This window comes from Pectinophora gossypiella, chromosome 24 (assembly GCF_024362695.1).
Source record: "Pectinophora gossypiella chromosome 24, ilPecGoss1.1, whole genome shotgun sequence".
NCBI classification, from domain to species: domain Eukaryota; kingdom Metazoa; phylum Arthropoda; class Insecta; order Lepidoptera; family Gelechiidae; genus Pectinophora; species Pectinophora gossypiella.
Window position 1 is genome coordinate 9,056,459 of NC_065427.1, and position 17,802 is coordinate 9,074,260.

Here is a 17,802-nt window from a genome sequence, read left to right on the forward strand (position 1 = left end):
TGTTCCATAACATAAACGAATAAAAAAAAAAATTAAGTGGCACGGAACGTAATTTTTTTTGACATGTCAATGGATGTCAACATTGTCAACAATCCTAAAAAAAAAACAAGTTTTTCGCTGTTCGATAGTTTCCATGAATTATTTCAAGATTTAATTATGAATTTTCACAAAATAAATTGTATTTGTATGTGAAGTAACATCGAAGAAAATGGAGGAATCGAGTGAGGACCAAAAAATCGATTGTTGCTTGAGTTGTTTGTGTAAAAACGATGAAAATAAATTGAATAGTTATTCCGTGCAAAACGAAGCTCTGAAGGCTATATTTCAGGTATTTAATGGAATAAATAGGTCCTTAATAAATAGATTAGCTTTAAAGTGTGTTCAACTTCTGTTGATACAACTTAAACAATTTTATACAAGTTTTAAAGATCTTGCGGAGCTGGGAGTAAAAAACCATACAAAACCGTCAGCTGCTTATCACCTCGAGCGTGTGAGAGAAGTCCGACTACAAAATGGTGAAACTATTATGGTATCCAATGTGAGAGGACCTGATAAGATAAAAAAAAAAACTATGTTGCATTATAGTTAGCAGCAAGAAGCTTAAAGGATCAGGGGCGCGTATATTGATGTGTATGTATGTATAAAAATAAATGCGAAAAAGCGTTTGTTTAGTTAATAAATAACATACACTCTATACACCTCTGCCTAGCTCTTTGGGCATAATGGCGTTAAGTTAACATGTGAACTACTTAGGGTTACTATTGAGCCGTCAAAGGCCCCTGACATGGCTCATGTAACGACTATGGATGTATCACTAAGTAGTAACAGGGTAGTATCATAAATATTACAACTTCACAGGTAGAAGAAGTAACACTATGTTATTTCTGCAAAAGAGTGGCACAGCAAGCGGAACTGTTTATACAAAATGTGCAGAGTAATCAGGTTTTATTGGAGAACTTCCACGTTGTAAGTAACATCACATAACAAATACTTTACACAAAGAGGAAAATACAAAACTAAAGAGAAATAGGTGGAGTACAATAGGCAGCCTTGTTGCTAAGTAGCAATCTTTTCCAGGCAACATAATCAGAATAATTTATTCAACGTAATTATCATAGATAAGCTTGTTGAAGGCCAACTTAACATTTTTGAATCTACATCATTTCGCAAGGTGTTATGGCTGAGGAGAAGGAATGACAAGAAACTGCAATAGCAACACATCCTTTAAGTATAGGAGATAGTGCAGCGTTGGAATAAAAAATTCTTTGTAATATTGTTATCTTAATTCAGGCATCACAAGGTTCATATTTCGACATACAAAAAACATTAATGTCAAAATTAAAATTAAGCTTTACATTACAATTAGATTTTATTTGTATAAAGTTCAATAAACAATATTATTATTTTTACAGATAACAGACTTGACACTCCAGACGATTAAGTCTCAAATCCACCCGTTACTCAACTTGGCCCAGTTCTCGTTAGACACAATAGAGTTGGGCAGTAACGATGAAACAAATACAGAGGAGACATATTCCGTTGTCTACAATAGTAAGAAAGAGACAGACTTAAAGATAAAATTGGAGTTGAAAGATGAGAGTGACTTGCTGAGAGAAGATTTAGAGGGAGATTTCTTAGATGACAATGGTTGGTAAGATTACTGCTCTATATTTACATACATAAATCATGTCCATGATTGCTTATGGTGTAGGCAGAGCCACAAGTTCTTAGAAGACAACTTTCAGCCACTTTTGATTTGAACTCCTGAAATGGATGAACTTTCTTTTTTTTGACCCCAAAGGATGATGTATTCTAATCTAATTTTCTGCACATTTTATTTTGTTTTTTTATGAAATAACTTTTTTAATGCTAAATAATTTTATATTTATTAACATTCTATAGGCCTTTCAAGTCTGAAATTTCAGGCTTTAAAAAAATATATAAAACATTTATAGGTATTTATTTACATTTCATGACATTACAGTACAGAAGCGCCGGCACGGAGGAGTAGTGAGTATGTGCGCGCCACAGTGCGCACTAGGGAAAATCAGATCCCGAAATTTTCGGGATCTCGTCTAGCTGAAAACGATGTAAACTGATTGTTTGTGATAGTGAGGTTAATTAAAAGAAAATATTTTTAGAAAGAAAACAAAACCCTTTATTTTTCAATCATCATCATCATCATCAGCCGTATGACGCCCACTGCTGGGCATAGGCCTCCCCCAAGGATCTCCACGACGATCGGTCCTGCGCTGCCCGCATCCAGCGGGTTCCCGCGACCTTCACCAGATCGTCGGTCCACCTTGTAGCGGGCCTACCCACTGAGCGTCGTCCTACACGTGGTCGCCATTCTAGAACCTTTCCGCCGAGCTATGTCGGTGACTTTAGTTCTCCTGCGGATCTTCTCATTTCTGATTCGATCGAGCAGGGAAATACCGAGCATAGCTCTCTCCATTGCCCGCTGATCGACACCGAGCCTCCTCACGAGACCCATCGTTTTTTCAGAACAAAAAGTATAACTCAAGGAGATTCACCCAATCTCGTCAATCTCGAATGGGATCTCGTCATATTATGCTTCGGGATTGATCCCGAAAACTTAGACGAGATCCCGCGAGATCAGGATTGCATTCCCACTTGCCACTCTTTCTATGTCTTTTTGTACAGATTTCGACACATGTATCAAAGAGGAAGATGAGTACCCATTGAAACTGTTAAAAGAAGAGTTGGAATTAGAAGGAGTTAATATAAAATGTTTAAGAAAAACTACAAAGAAAGGAAAGGTTAAAAGGAAGGGAAGAGTTAAGAAGGAAATCGAAGGAAATAATAGAGTAAGAGGTAAGTTTTAATACACTTCTCATCAAAAAAATCGAAACACTTCCGTTTTCATTGTTTCTGTCCGAATTTAACACAAAAAAGAATTCATACGATGAAAAAAAATACATAAATGTATAGCTGGCAGTTTGGCCATTACAGTAATAAGCGAAAATTCTAAATTCAAAATTAGAATTTCATTTGTTTATCTTATAAACGAAATGAATCACTGTTTTGAGACAAATGTGTGTTTAGGGTTGGAGTACATTTAGCGTTTAAAAACTAAAAATTGGCGCCTATCCTTAAACTTTTTGTTTTTTATTTCAATACTGTGACTTTGGGACGTCTGAAAAAAGGTTTTTTTTCTAAAACGTATGGATACTTCGCCCACAGAAGCCGCCCAAGTTGTGGCATTGCTGGATTCTGGCCTTAGTCAGCGTGTTGTGGCTGCAAGACTGCATCTAAGCCTGTCATCTGTTCATAGAGTCTATAAACGTTATCGGGAGACTGGTTTGTTCACGCGCCGTTCAGGATCTGGCAGGAATCGGGTCACTTCTGAGCGAGATAATCGATTTATTGTAACAACTTCTTTAAGAAATCGACGCCTTAACGCTTTTCAACTGCAGCAGCGGCTTCGTGTTGTACGAAGGGTGGCTGTAAGTGACTCTACAATTAGAAGAAGGTTGAAGGATCGTGGACTGGTACCGCATAAGCCAGCAAATGGGCCGAAATTAACTGCAGACCATCGAAGAGCGCGCCTTAACTTTGCACGTGAGCACCTAAATTGGTCATACCTACAGTGGAGCAAAGTTCTCTTTTCTGATGAGTGTAAAATTATGCTGTATGGTAACGACGGAAGGAACAAGGTCTACAGAAGAGACGGAGAACGCTATGCACAATGCTGCATTGAAGAAAAGGTCAGCTATGGTGGCGGTTCGTGGACGGTTTGGGGAGGAATCAGCGCCGACGGTAAGACAGAGCTTGCTTTCGTGTCTGGGCCACGTCTGCCTGCACTAAACTGTCATCGGTACGTCGAAGAGTGTCTCGAGCCTCATGTGATGCCCTATGCACATTTTATTGGCAACGGCTTCATATTCATGCACGACAATGCTAGGGCTCACACCGCGGGCGTCGTACGAGATTATCTTAACGAAGTCGATATCTCTATTATGGAATGGCCAGCAAGAAGCCCGGACATGAATCCCATTGAACATCTGTGGGATGAATTAAAGAGACGAATTCGAGCAAGAGATCCTGCCCCAGAAACACTTAGCCAGCTGCAAGATGCAATCCAAGAGGAATGGGACAATATACCACAGCATGTGATCGTGACTCTCATCCGATCGATGAAGAACCGTATGGAAGCAGTAATTAGAGCTCGGGGAGGGAATACAAGTTATTAAATAAACGTTTTTTAGCTTTTTTTTTCATTTACGTGTGTTGTTTTATCCATTTCCTTTATACTCCATACGGAATAAAAATGACTCATTTAACAAAATACGAAACCTATGAAAAATTCATTTAAATTTAGAACATTAACATTAAGATTTGATAAGCTCATATTACTCACTATTAAACGACATTTAACATTTATTCCTAAATGTACACATTTTTCTGATAATCCTGACAAAACGTAAACTTGCAAGGTGTTTCGATTTTTTTGATGAGAAGTGTATAAGCTCGAGTTGATGAGGTTGGTCATTCACCTCACAACTCATAACCCACTAGAGAAGACAAAAATATTTCGATTCATCATCATCTCCTTAGCATTATCCCGTTTTTCATAAGATCCGCTTACCTAACCTAAAGAGTTGACAGGTCCGGTTTTTTACACAAGCGACTGCCTATCTGACCGTCCAACCCGCGAAGGAAAAACCAACCTAATACAGGTTAGGTTGCATACCTCCGAAAATGCATTTCTCGGGAATGTGGGTTTCCTCACGATGTTTTCTTTCACCGCTGAGCACGTAATGGTCATTTATGATCCAAACATGAATTCGTAAACAAATTCGACAATCGTTGGTTTAGGACTGCGCTGGATTCGAACCTGCGACCTCAAAGTGAGAGGCAAGCGTTTTACCAACTGGGCTACCTTTAGACTTAGAGTAAACCTGAAGAAAATATAAAAGATTTAAAATATTTATTATTGTTTGTAGGTTCTCTAGACCTTCAAATAGTGGCAAAAAGGTGTAGAGCTCATTTAGCTTAGTTTATCTATGACAAAAATAATAATTTCGGTCACCAAATGGCGTGGCTACACTTACGCCATCTATTGTCGCCGAGCTAGGGTCCCAACACCCTTAATGTGCGTTAAAACGTGCTAGAAGCCCTTATTATATTCTCAGGAGGACGTAATATACGATCCCGGCGACCCGGTTACTCTAGCCATAGAGGCGGCCAATCAGTTCGCGACACCAAACACTTCAGGACCCCGATACCGACCCCGCCGGCGTGGTCGACGATTTCCCTCAATTTGCGCTTATCGCTATCGACCCAACAGGGTCGATTAATTTTATTCTTTCAAATATTTTTGCTCTCAGACGACGCCCTGAGCGGAGGTTCGCGCCCAACTGGGCACCCTCAGGCCTGTTGTCTTAAACGTTGTACCGGGTGAGAGCCTTCAGCGCTACCCATTTGTCCGGCCAAGTAGTTAAGACCATCTGCGGCAAATCTCCAATAAGTTACATAACAAAAAAATAAACCTCATTCTATTCGTCAACCTCGCGTGACGTATAAGGCTACGAACTATTACTTTTTCGTGACTTATTGTAGATTTGCCGCAGATGGCATTAACTACTTGGCCGGACAAATAGGGAGCGCTGAAGGCTCTCACCCGGTAAAACGTTAAGACGTCAGGCCTAAGGGTGCCCATTTGGGCGCGAACGTCGGCTCAGGGCGTCGTCTGAGAGGAAAAATATTTGAAAGAATTAATTAATCGACCTTAGTGGGTCGAGAGCGATAAGCGCTTGTAGAGGGAAATCGTCGACCACGCCGGCAGGGTCGTTATCGGGGTGGCTAAGAACTAATATAGGATTATTTATTACTATTAAACGTTCTTTTTCAGACATTAAAATAGAAACATTATTTATAACTAGACAACAATGTATGGAGGAAAGAGTTAAAATGGCGACCGACAAGAAATATTTGAATTCAGTATACAAATGTGAAGGGTGCGTGAAAGGATTTAATTTTAAAGCTGGCTATGATAAACATATGGAGAAACATAAAGAGGTGAGATATAGTATTTTTAAAGAACGTCTAGGGCCCTGTGCCGAGGTTTTTCTAGCAGCTTCTTTTCCCCGGCTATACAGGTTGTGTGAAGCTGCAGTAGTTTTACGCGGATGAGACGTTCGTTATGTGAAACTTAACGATTCAAAGTGTAACTATGTTACTTAATGATTAGAGATATTTTTGAATTTTTAATTTTGAATATACATACATAAACTCACGCCTATTTCCCACGGTGGTAAATAGAGACTATGGAATTCTTTTTGCTTCGATCCTGACACTTCTCTTGCTTCCTCCACATTCATCAATCGTTTGAAACACGCACGCCAGAATTCTGAATATAGATCTAAGATATACATATGGAGACGTATATGGATCTAGGGTTCGGGAAATTGGGACATCCACTCTGATTGTAGAAACGAGCAACGCAAGACATAACAAGAAGAAATCTTAATAGGATGATTCAGACCATGATTCTGAGTTAAAATCAAGTGGAATTTCGATCTAGCGTGTTGTATTTTATTTCAGAGCAATGGAGACTATGAATGTGACCTATGTCACCAAAGGATGGCGTCGGAAGATAAACTAAAGAGTCATAAGAGATATCACTCTGTGTAAGTACCGTCGATGTGTTGTTATTAAGTTTATATGTAACTAGCGACCCGCCCCGGCTCGCTCGGGTGCAATGCTGAGGAAAAAATGAAATCATTCACGACATCACATTAAAAACCTCAAAAATAACAGTATTTCTCCACTATTTAATGCATGTTATTATACATATAAACCTTCCTCTTGAATCACTCTATCTATTTAAAAAAACCGCATCAAAATCCGTTGCGTAGTTTTAAAGATTTAAGCATACATAGGGATATAGGGACAGAAAAAGCGACTTTGTTTTATACTATGTAGTGATACGTACTGGACTTCAAAAAAGAAAGGAAAACATGAATCAGTAGGAGGCCCTGTGCTGGGAGGTTTTCTGGCCACGTCTTTGTCGTCGATTTTGATTAATTGTATATACACTTCTCATCAAAAAAATCGAAACACTTCCGTTTTCATTGTTTCTGTCCGAATTTAACACAAAAAAGAATTCATACGATGAAAAAAAATACATAAATGTATAGCTGGCAGTTTGGCCATTACAGTAATAAGCGAAAATTCAAAATTCAAAATTAGAATTTCATTTGTTTATCTTATAAACGAAATGAATCACTGTTTTGAGACAAATGTGTGTTTAGGGTTGGAGTACATTTAGCGTTTAAAAACTAAAAATTGGCGCCTATCCTTAACTTTTTGTTTTTTATTTCAATACTGTGACTTTGGGACGTCTGAAAAAAGGTTTTTTTTCTAAAACGTATGGATACTTCGCCCACAGAAGCCGCCCAAGTTGTGGCATTGCTGGATTCTGGCCTTAGTCAGCGTGTTGTGGCTGCAAGACTGCATCTAAGCCTGTCATCTGTTCATAGAGTCTATAAACGTTATCGGGAGACTGGTTTGTTCACGCGCCGTTCAGGATCTGGCAGGAATCAGGTCACTTCTGAGCGAGATGATCGATTTTTTGTAACAACTTCTTTAAGAAATCGACGCCTTAACGCTTTTCAACTGCAGCAGCGGCTTCGTGTTGTACGAAGGGTGGCTGTAAGTGACTCTACAATTAGAAGAAGGTTGAAGGATCGTGGACTGGTACCGCATAAGCCAGCAAATGGGCCGAAATTAACTGCAGACCATCGAAGAGCGCGCCTTAACTTTGCACGTGAGCACCTAAATTGGTCATACCTACAGTGGAGCAAAGTTCTCTTTTCTGATGAGTGTAAAATTATGCTGTATGGTAACGACGGAAGGAACAAGGTCTACAGAAGAGACGGAGAACGCTATGCACAATGCTGCATTGAAGAAAAGGTCAGCTATGGTGGCGGTTCGTGGACGGTTTGGGGAGGAATCAGCGCCGACGGTAAGACAGAGCTTGCTTTCGTGTCTGGGCCACGTCTGCCTGCACTAAACTGTCATCGGTACGTCGAAGAGTGTCTCGAGCCTCATGTGATGCCCTATGCACATTTTATTGGCAACGGCTTCATATTCATGCACGACAATGCTAGGGCTCACACCGCGGGCGTCGTACGAGATTATCTTAACGAAGTCGATATCTCTATTATGGAATGGCCAGCAAGAAGCCCGGACATGAATCCCATTGAACATCTGTGGGATGAATTAAAGAGACGAATTCGAGCAAGAGATCCTGCCCCAGAAACACTTAGCCAGCTGCAAGATGCAATCCAAGAGGAATGGGACAATATACCACAGCATGTGATCGTGACTCTCATCCGATCGATGAAGAACCGTATAGAAGCAGTAATTAGAGCTCGGGGAGGGAATACAAGTTATTAAATAAACGTTTTTTAGCTTTTTTTTTCATTTACGTGTGTTGTTTTATCCATTTCCTTTATACTCCATACGGAATAAAAATGACTCATTTAACAAAATACGAAACCTATGAAAAATTCATTTAAATTTAGAACATTAACATTAAGATTTGATAAGCTCATATTACTCACTATTAAACGACATTTAACATTTATTCCTAAATGTACACATTTTTCTGATAATCCTGACAAAACGTAAACTTGCAAGGTGTTTCGATTTTTTTGATGAGAAGTGTATAATTAAAGCACATAATAACGGGTTCTTACCGCGATATCAAAAACATAAACAAGCGGCAAAGAAAGAGGGTAGACAGATATGTCTGCCCGTAGAAAATTATGGATCTACCTACTCCACTCCAATCTCATCAGTCATCCCGTGATCATGGCACTTGCAACAGTGTCGAAATATTGGGAGTCTCATATCCCCATTTAAACGCGGTAAGAACCCGTTATTACGTGCTTTAATTATGATAATAACCGCGTAAACTTAAAACAATTGTATATATATTTCCCAGGCGATACAAATGCGTAGAATGCGGCCTAACCAGGGTGAGCAGAATGACAATAAAGGATCACTACACCGCGACACATTGCCATGGTTACTATCAATACAACTGTACGGAATGTTCCAAAGTTTTCAAGTAAGTATAACAATAACCTTACTAATATCATAAATGTGAAAGATTGTGAGTATGAATGTTTGGACGTTTGTTACTGTTTAACGCCTGGCAAAATATTAAGAGCAAGCAGCGCGCGGCAAGAAATTGAATTTGCTTTCAATAATCGAGTAGGCGCAATTACGCTCCATACAATCGACGTCATACCCGGGAGTCCCGGGATAGCCAATAAAAATGCTCCAAAGCTATGCTCCATGGACCAATCGTGAAGATCAACGGCAGACCAAGATCGTTATACGATATTATATCGAATGGACGGTTTTACGGTCACGAGTACTATTATGTACACTTTGAAACCATGTCACATTAACTTTTTTGACAAATTAAACCGTAAGCCTCATTAAATGTCAAATATGATAGTGCGACAGGGTTCTAAAGTGGATACATGATATTGCCCATGACTACAATCCTTTGTCTTCACAATTTATTCGCGAAATTTGTTATAATCACCTAAAAAATCTGTAATTCTATTTAATTATTATTTATTATAATCACGTAGGTATCTAAAATTTGCGTGGTTTAATTCGATAACTCCTACGATTCCCGCTAAATTCACCGGAGGAAGCTGATCACCGCGGCTGCATGCGGGTCAGCACTGACTTAAACACACAGGTTTTAACAATTTAAAAAATTAGGAAATTCTTACCGCGGAAACCGAAATGCACGCGGACGAAGTCGTGGGCGTCCGCTAGTTATAAATAAAATTTGTTGGTAACAAGTCACTGTCCCGCATTGGAGTAGCGTTGTGGAGTATGCTCCATACTCCTTCTGGTTGATTGAGGGGAGGCCTGTGCCCAGCAGTGGGACGTATATAGGCTGTTTATGTATGAACAAGTCGCTGTCGTCCTGTCGTACACCGGCTTGCTTCTCAATCAGGGGATGCCGGTTCGAATCCCTGTACCGTAGTAGTGGGCAGTATTACGGGTCACTGCCCACTCAACAAGCACCTATTTAACTTAGGGATAACGGACAGCCCACTTTGCAGAGGCTGTCTGGACGCAGAAGAAACTGCCCCCCATGTAATCCTGGAATGCACGGGAGTGTCAGCACAACGAGTAAAAATCCTCAAAGAAATGGGGTCGCTCCGCGAAGCCTGTGAAAACCCCAGGAGGCTTCTGAGCTTCTGGAAGGAGTTAGGTTGGCTTACGTAGTCAACAATCACACGCATAATGGGCCATCTTAGAGTCTAAATGCGGAAAACAGAGCCCACTAACATAACATAACATAACATAACCGGACTTGCACCAATGAATTATGAATTTATCTTATGTGCAGTTTTCAATTACACAGTTGGCTCGATTGTAGACGGCGATACGGCTCACTTATCACTTTGGCCATCTTGCGATGGATGTACTTCTGACTAGCCCAATTGGGATACAGTCGTGAGAGTATTGTAGCAGAGTACGAACTGTGCTCACACTGGCCTTATTCCATCTTACCGTCTATCATTTTAAATTTCGAAATTCTCATTCCATTTCACAATAGGCTAGTTTCCAACTAGTCAAATCAGTTACTTTTTACTAAACGTCAAAACACGAAATTACTATGGAATTTGTATGAAAAAGCACTCTGTGACGTCATAGAAAAACGTGACAAAATGTCGGACTTATTATTACGTTTTTCTTGATTAAAATTCATAAATAAGTTTAATAGAAAAAAGAAAATGTTTTTCGTTAGTTTTAGATGTGTCTTTATTTAGTAATCAGAATTTCATAATTTATCTTGAACCTAGTACACGACCCTATTCCTTTTATTCTACGCTGACTCATTGCATCCCCGACCTTGATAAGACCAACCCATATGCTGCTTAGCTGACCCGATTACTCTAGCCATAGAGGCGGCCGATCAGCTCGCGACACCAAACACTTCAGGACCCCGATACCGACTCCGCCGGCGTGGTCGACGATTTCCCTCATTCAGCGCTTATCGCTATCGACCCACTAGGGTCGATTAATTCTTTCAAATACAATCCTCTCAGACGACGCCCTGAGCCGAGGTTCGCGCCCAACTGGGCACCCTCAGGCCTGTTGTCTTAAACGTTGTACCAGGTGAGAGCCCTCAGCACTCCCCATTTGTCCGGCCAAGTAGTTAATGCCATTTGCGGCTTAAGGCTGAACGTTTTTTTTACCTTTGCTGGGTTTGCTCTTGGCCCTAGACTTGCCCGAAGGCATTGACGAGGCCTAAGATGGAGTTCGCCCAGAAGGTGCCTGTTCACTCTGGCCTTGAAAGCACCCGGGTTATATGCCGGGTAAATGTCCTTTTAAAGTTTAACAGTGTCTGTAAAGCTTGGCCTTAGGAGGATAATATACTGTACACCTCTGCCTAAAGTGAAGATATGTTTTTTTTTCAGACGCCAAGTGTCGTTAAGGAAACATATTGCATTTGTGCACACGTTCAAAGAGAGAGTGCAGTGTGATTATTGTAATAAAACTGCAAAGTCTAAGGAAGGATTGAAGGCGCACATGTTGGTGTAAGTGTTAGTATTATTTACATCTATCATGTGGGTCGTGAGGTTAAAACCAACCTCATCAACCCTGGTGTCAGGGTTATTTACCCGCCAAAGGCCCCTGACATGGCTCATGTAACGACTAATTACATCAGTAAGTAGTTACCGGGACCAACGGCTTAACGTGTCTTCCGAAGCACGGATCGTCTTACTTTTCGGACAATCAGGTGATCAGCCTGTAATGTCCTAACCAAACTGGGGATCACAAAGTGATATGTCCCCACTGGGAACGGGTAGTCGAACCTAGGGCCTCCGGATCGAAAGCCCAACGCTCAACCACTGGACCACGGAGGCCGTTATATTATTTACATAATAAGGGCCTTTCAAGACACGTTCCCCAAAAAATAATGGGTGGATGTAGTGTTGTGCCTGGGTGTAATATCAAGGGTTATCGTTTATACCCAAAAACAAAGATAAAAGATGCATATGTCTGTTATCTATGAAAATAGAAGGCAACATTGTAAAGCGCCATCTCTGTGTTTTTCTGGGGAACGTAGTCAGGAAAGTAACAAGTAAAGAGTAGTAAGTAAGTGTTGGGGCGGAAGGCAAGTGGGAAACCACTGCCCTATTTGCCCCTAAAAAGTAGCATGGAGAATGCTACACCGACAAGAGCGTGGCTCTTAAATTACTGATGTGATGAGTCTGGAAAGTCAAAAAAATCAAAATAGTTTATTTGCTTTAAATAGTACATCATATATGACACCGTTATGGGATTTCCTAGTAAGCCTCTAGAAGTAATTTCACTATAATTCATTATTATATCGTTTCCTCCTAGGAGACATCCAAACGAAGTGTCAGCAGGCAACCGCGTAAAGACGCATGTGTGTAAAAAATGTGGGATGGGGTTCAGTGCGCCGTCGCAACTCAAGAACCACAGCATCAAACACTCGCATAGACGCGACTATTATTGTGTCGAGTGCGATAAGTAAGTGTATAATTAAAACACATAATAACGGGTTCTTCATCATGACCAGACCATTAACCCACTGCTGGGGCACGGGCCTTCCCTATGGATGGATAGGGAGATTGGGCCTTAAACCACCACGCGGGCCCAGTTCGGATTGGTGGTTATTATCGACTGCTAATGCAACCGGGACCAACGGCTTAACGTGTCTTCCGAAGCACGGAGGAGCTCGAGATGAAAACTTTTTTTTATGGTCACCCATCCTATGACCGGCCTTTGCGAAAGTTGCTTAACTTCAACAATCGCAGACCGAGCGCGTTTACCGCTGTGCCACCGAGCTCCTCAATAACGGGTTTCTGGTGTCTTACCACGTTTAAAATAGGGATATGAGACTCCCGATATTTCGACACTGTTTCAAGTGACATGATCACGGGATGACTTATGAACCCGTTATTATGTGTTTTAATTATGATAATAACCGTGTAAACTTAAAACATTGTATAAGTGTATACTATAGTTCTCTATTTTTAAGCATAAAACATAAGTCATAATTTAACAAGGCATACTTAAAAATAAACCTAATGAACATTACGCATAATAATCAGTAGACATATTTTTTTAGACTTAATATAAAAAAAGTAACTACACTAAGCATAAAACTTGTTAGGCACAAGGTCCTCTTCTTCTCCTCGGGGAAGAACGGAAGTCAAGAGCAAACCCATCTTAATTAGAAAAGAAAGCCTTACATACCTTACGCATAATAACATTGAAGCATAATTGATATTAACTATAATTGTTCTAATGAAACATGAGGAAATTTGTGTTCGCATAAAAAAAATTGTTCGTGTATGAATAAACATGTTGGCACCCTAGGGGTTGGCCCGAGGCCCCCCCGTCGCACCCTAACTTACTGTTACACTATGGTATCCGAGTTAAATCTGATATAATTCAAATTCAAATTATTTTATTTTCAGATTAATATCCATAATTATAAGTACATCAGATTATATTAGATAAATTAAATTATATAAAATCAAATAAAATTAATATAATTAATAAAAATTCAATAAAATACATTGGTGCCCATTCGGGTGCACACAAACTTAACCCAATTTTAGTTCGACAGCTCCCAAATGAGTGCCTAATACTTCTTGTTTTTCAGATTCCGTCACTAATGCCTCAACAATTTAATATAAATACCTTTTATGCGTAACAACAAGCTTAATAACATTATGCAAAAATTGTGAAAACAACATTAGGCATAATAAGCATTATGTTAAGTAAAACAGTATGCCAAAAACCATTATGCCAAGAGATGCGACTAAAAAAATATGCCTAACCAGTTATGCCTAATTAAATTAGGTCAAAAAGCATTATGCGAAAAGGGTCCCGTAAAATACAGTAATATTAATAGTAGTAATATAGCAGTAGTAGTAATATAGTAGTAGTATACAGTAGTAGTGTATAATATACAGGGTGCTAGTGACACAGCAACTGTTTTGTTTCTAACTTAAACATACTTTTCAGGAGCTTCAAGTCTGATTCAATACTAAAACACCATTTGAAAACTGCGATGCCACATACGAAGTATTTAGAATTACCGTAAGTATTTATAAGTTGTACTCAGCTAATTCATCTCTCCCTAACATTATCCCATTTTTCTCAGGGTCCGCTTACCTAACCTGAAGATTTGACAGGTCGAGTTTTTAATAATGAAAATTGTCCTATTTTAATGCAATTTATGAACAGTAACAGCCTCCGTGGTCTAGTGGTTAGAGCGTTAGGCTCACGATTTGGAGGTCCGGGTTCGATTCCCGATGGGGATATTGTCGAAATGACTTTGTGAGACTGTCCTTTGTTTGGTAAGGACTTTTCAAGCTTGAATCACCTGATTGTCCGAAAAAGTAAGATGATTCCGTGCTTCGGAGGGCACGAGCCGTTGGTCCCGGCTATTAGCCGTAAAAACACCTCCACCAAACCGCAGTGGAGCAGCGTGGTGGAGTATGCTCCATACCCCCTCCGGTTGATTGAGGGGAGGCCTGTGCCCAGCAGTGGGACGTATATAGGCAGTTTATGTATGTTTATGTTATGAACAGTAATTTGGGTTACAGCCTCTTCTGCCTTCACTGCGAGAAGCGGTTCGCCATCCGTCGCGACCTGGATAAACATATGAACAGGATACATCTCAACATCAAACCTTTTCAGTGTGACCAGTGCGAAAAGGTAAGGGTAGTCAATTTTAAAGATAATCCATGTATGCAATAAAAGATGACATGCTTCGGAAGGAACGTTAAGCTGTTGGTCCCGGTTACTACATACTGAAGTAAGTAATCGTTACACGAGCCATATCAGGGGCCTTTGGCGGCTCAAAAATAACCCTGACACCAGGGTTGATGAGGTTGGTAATCCACCTCACAACCCACACGAGAGAAGAGAAGAAGTTTTCTTCAGCCACCGAGCATTATCCCGTTTCTCACAGGGTCTGCTTACCTATCCTGAAGATTTGACAGGTTCGGTTTTTAACAGAAGCGACTGCCTGTCTGACCTTCGAACTCGCGAAGGGAGAACCAGCCCAATACAGGTTAGGTCACATACCCCCGAGAATGCATTTCTCGGGAATGTGGGTTCCCTCACGATGTTTTCCTTCACCGCTGAACACGTGATAATCATTTATGATCTAATGAATTCGAAAACAAATTCGACAAACATTGGGTTAGGCCTGTGCTGGATTCGAACCTGCGACCTCAAAGTGAGAGGCAAGCGTTCTCCCAACTGGGCTACCACGGTTCTTCACAGAGTTTTCTTATGAATAATAATTGTTTTCAGGCGTACGTGGATTCTTGGGCTCTTACCGAACATCGTCGTAACATCCACGAGGGGTACAAGCGACCACTCAGGTACCCCTGCTCGATGTGTGACAAGGTATTTGACGTGAGTACCGAACTGTGTTCTATTCTGTGTCAGAATACACGTCCCCGAGATAAAAGTTGGTAAGGTTAACCTAACCTGTATTACGCTGTTACCCTCATTCAGTACTTATAGCTATCTGCCCAATAGGATCTGTCTATCTACTCAGCCTGTATCCACCCACTGCTGGGTATAGGCCTCCGCTCTTTCACGCCAACTTTAACACACTTTAACAACTTTTTTCTAAGAAAGAAAGAACTGATTGTCCGAAAGTAAGATGATCATTGTTTCGGAAGTCACGTTAATTGAATCGATCGATAATTTTCACGTTCGCATGTTAGACCTGCTGGACGGTCACAAAGTGATTGACAATGTTCCCATTGGGAATCGAACCCGGACCTCCAGATCGTAAGTCCAACGCTCTAACTAATCACGGAGGCTGTTTGTATGTATACATACATACACAAACAGCCTATATAAGTCCCACTGCTGGGCACAGGCCTCTCCTCAATCAACCGGAGGGGATATGGAGCATACTCCACCACGCTGCTCCAATGCGGGTTGGTGGAGGTACAGCGGCGTAGCGTGGGTGTCGGCCGCCTGGGGCGGAAGACAATTTTGCCGCCCTTTTATTTACATACTTCAATTTACAAATGACCACAGATTTTTTTGTTTTAAATTGAATGACGTTTATATTCGTTACGCACGTTTTTTAAAATATGCAAAATTAAATGTATATTTTTCAATCTTTCTCAGAGATTTTCTTAATATTTTTTTCCGCAAGAACCTTGTGCAGATTATTAGTAAACTACAAAAAAAAAATCAGCCAAATCGGTCAAGCCGTTTTTATTATATTATGTCGTGACAACGGAAAACGGGTTTCATTTTTATATATATTATAGATTGTGAAATTTTGCCGCCCCCTAAAAAGTGCCGCTCATGGCCGCCGCTGTGGAGGTATTTGGTTTGATTTGTATGTATGTGTATGGATAATGTTAATGGTGACCTTTTTTTAATGTCCTCCACAGCGCAACACTACTTTGAAAGCGCACATCAGAACACACACAGGCGAGCGCCCTTACCAGTGCAGCAAATGTCCAGCTCAGTTCAGTCAGGCCAGCATCCTGGGGACGCACGTAAAGCTGATACACCTCAAGCTGACCAGGGACGGACGGCCAAAGCCCCAACACGGTCTCAAGTAGTCTTCAACGTCGAATAACGCAATATTAACAGGCGAAAAATTAAAAATTTATAAACCCCCGACCAGAAAAAATGTACGCTAACAGCAGACCAGCTCAGTGGTACCAGAAGACATTAGTGGTTCAAATGTCAGATCCCACATATGCTTGCAAGCAAACTGAGCGTGTAACATTCCTATCACACCGAACAAACGACCTGATGACCTTGAAGACCTGAACCGATTTCCACCAAACAGAGCGAAGAACACTCTCGACTGATATACCTTTCAAACAAAAAAAAAACCGCATTAAAATCGGATCATCCGTTTGGGAGTTACGATGCCACAGACAGACACATACATTCACACAGACACACAGACTCGTCAAACTTATAACACCCCGTCGTTTTTGCGTCGGGGGTTAATAAAATAGGCATCTCGCTCAGGTTGTCTTAGTAGTCTGTGTTTGACGAGTGCTGTCAACATTACTTTTTTTTTGGTTGGTTTTCCCCAAAGGGCAAGGCAAAGTGGACTATTTGGCCCATACAGCCTTGTCTCATGTTTTTTTTTCTTGATGATGATTAATGAAATGATGAAACCTAAGCCCCCACCCTCGGAGCAGACTCCTACTCCGAACCACAAACAAATTAACTCAAAAGTCCGCATAAACTTTCGAGTTATGAAGCGGCTTGTTGGCACGAAGCGAAAATAGATAGGTACACTTTGTTTATTGAATATTCCTATATAATACCATTGTCGCGAATGTTCTCTGACTAAATTAATGCTATCACTAACCACAAAACACCACTTCGTATTGATTATTTAGATTATTATGAAGAAAGCAACCGTCCCGTTTCCGTTCCCGCCAAAAAGTCTTCAACTGCGTAAAATTGACGTGTGTTCCATAAATTTTATGCCTGTCGATTACCGTCCCTTTCCTTTTCGGCGGTTAAGAAAAAGACAGGTATAACTTAAAATTAGGTGGTGTTTACAGGAATCAGCACCGCTATGTAAATAGGTTTAAGAATGTGCATAGTTTAAAATACGAATTGTGAGAGATGCCATAATAAATGAAATAGATAATGAATTATTTTTCGTTTTATTTTATGACCACAGTCGATTTTCGAGTGTTTTGATTTTCGAATTTGTTTTTGAATTCATTTTTGGATCGT

General features: G+C 40.4%; 1 protein-coding gene across 1 annotated transcript; it reads left to right on the top strand.

Moving 5' to 3' along the window:
• Positions 1 to 83: 83 nt before the first annotated feature.
• Positions 84 to 17,260, top strand: LOC126377732 (zinc finger protein 184-like). The gene is made up of 13 exons (XM_050025537.1): positions 84 to 328; positions 859 to 966; positions 1,413 to 1,647; positions 2,665 to 2,835; positions 5,876 to 6,042; positions 6,568 to 6,653; positions 8,975 to 9,100; positions 11,487 to 11,606; positions 12,418 to 12,567; positions 14,074 to 14,148; positions 14,658 to 14,769; positions 15,373 to 15,477; positions 16,482 to 17,260. The coding sequence occupies exons 1-13, from the start codon at positions 209 to 211 to the stop codon at positions 16,653 to 16,655; spliced, it is 1,749 nt and encodes a 582-aa protein (XP_049881494.1). The 5' UTR covers positions 84 to 208; the 3' UTR covers positions 16,656 to 17,260.
• The last annotated feature ends 542 nt before the right edge of the window (positions 17,261 to 17,802 follow it).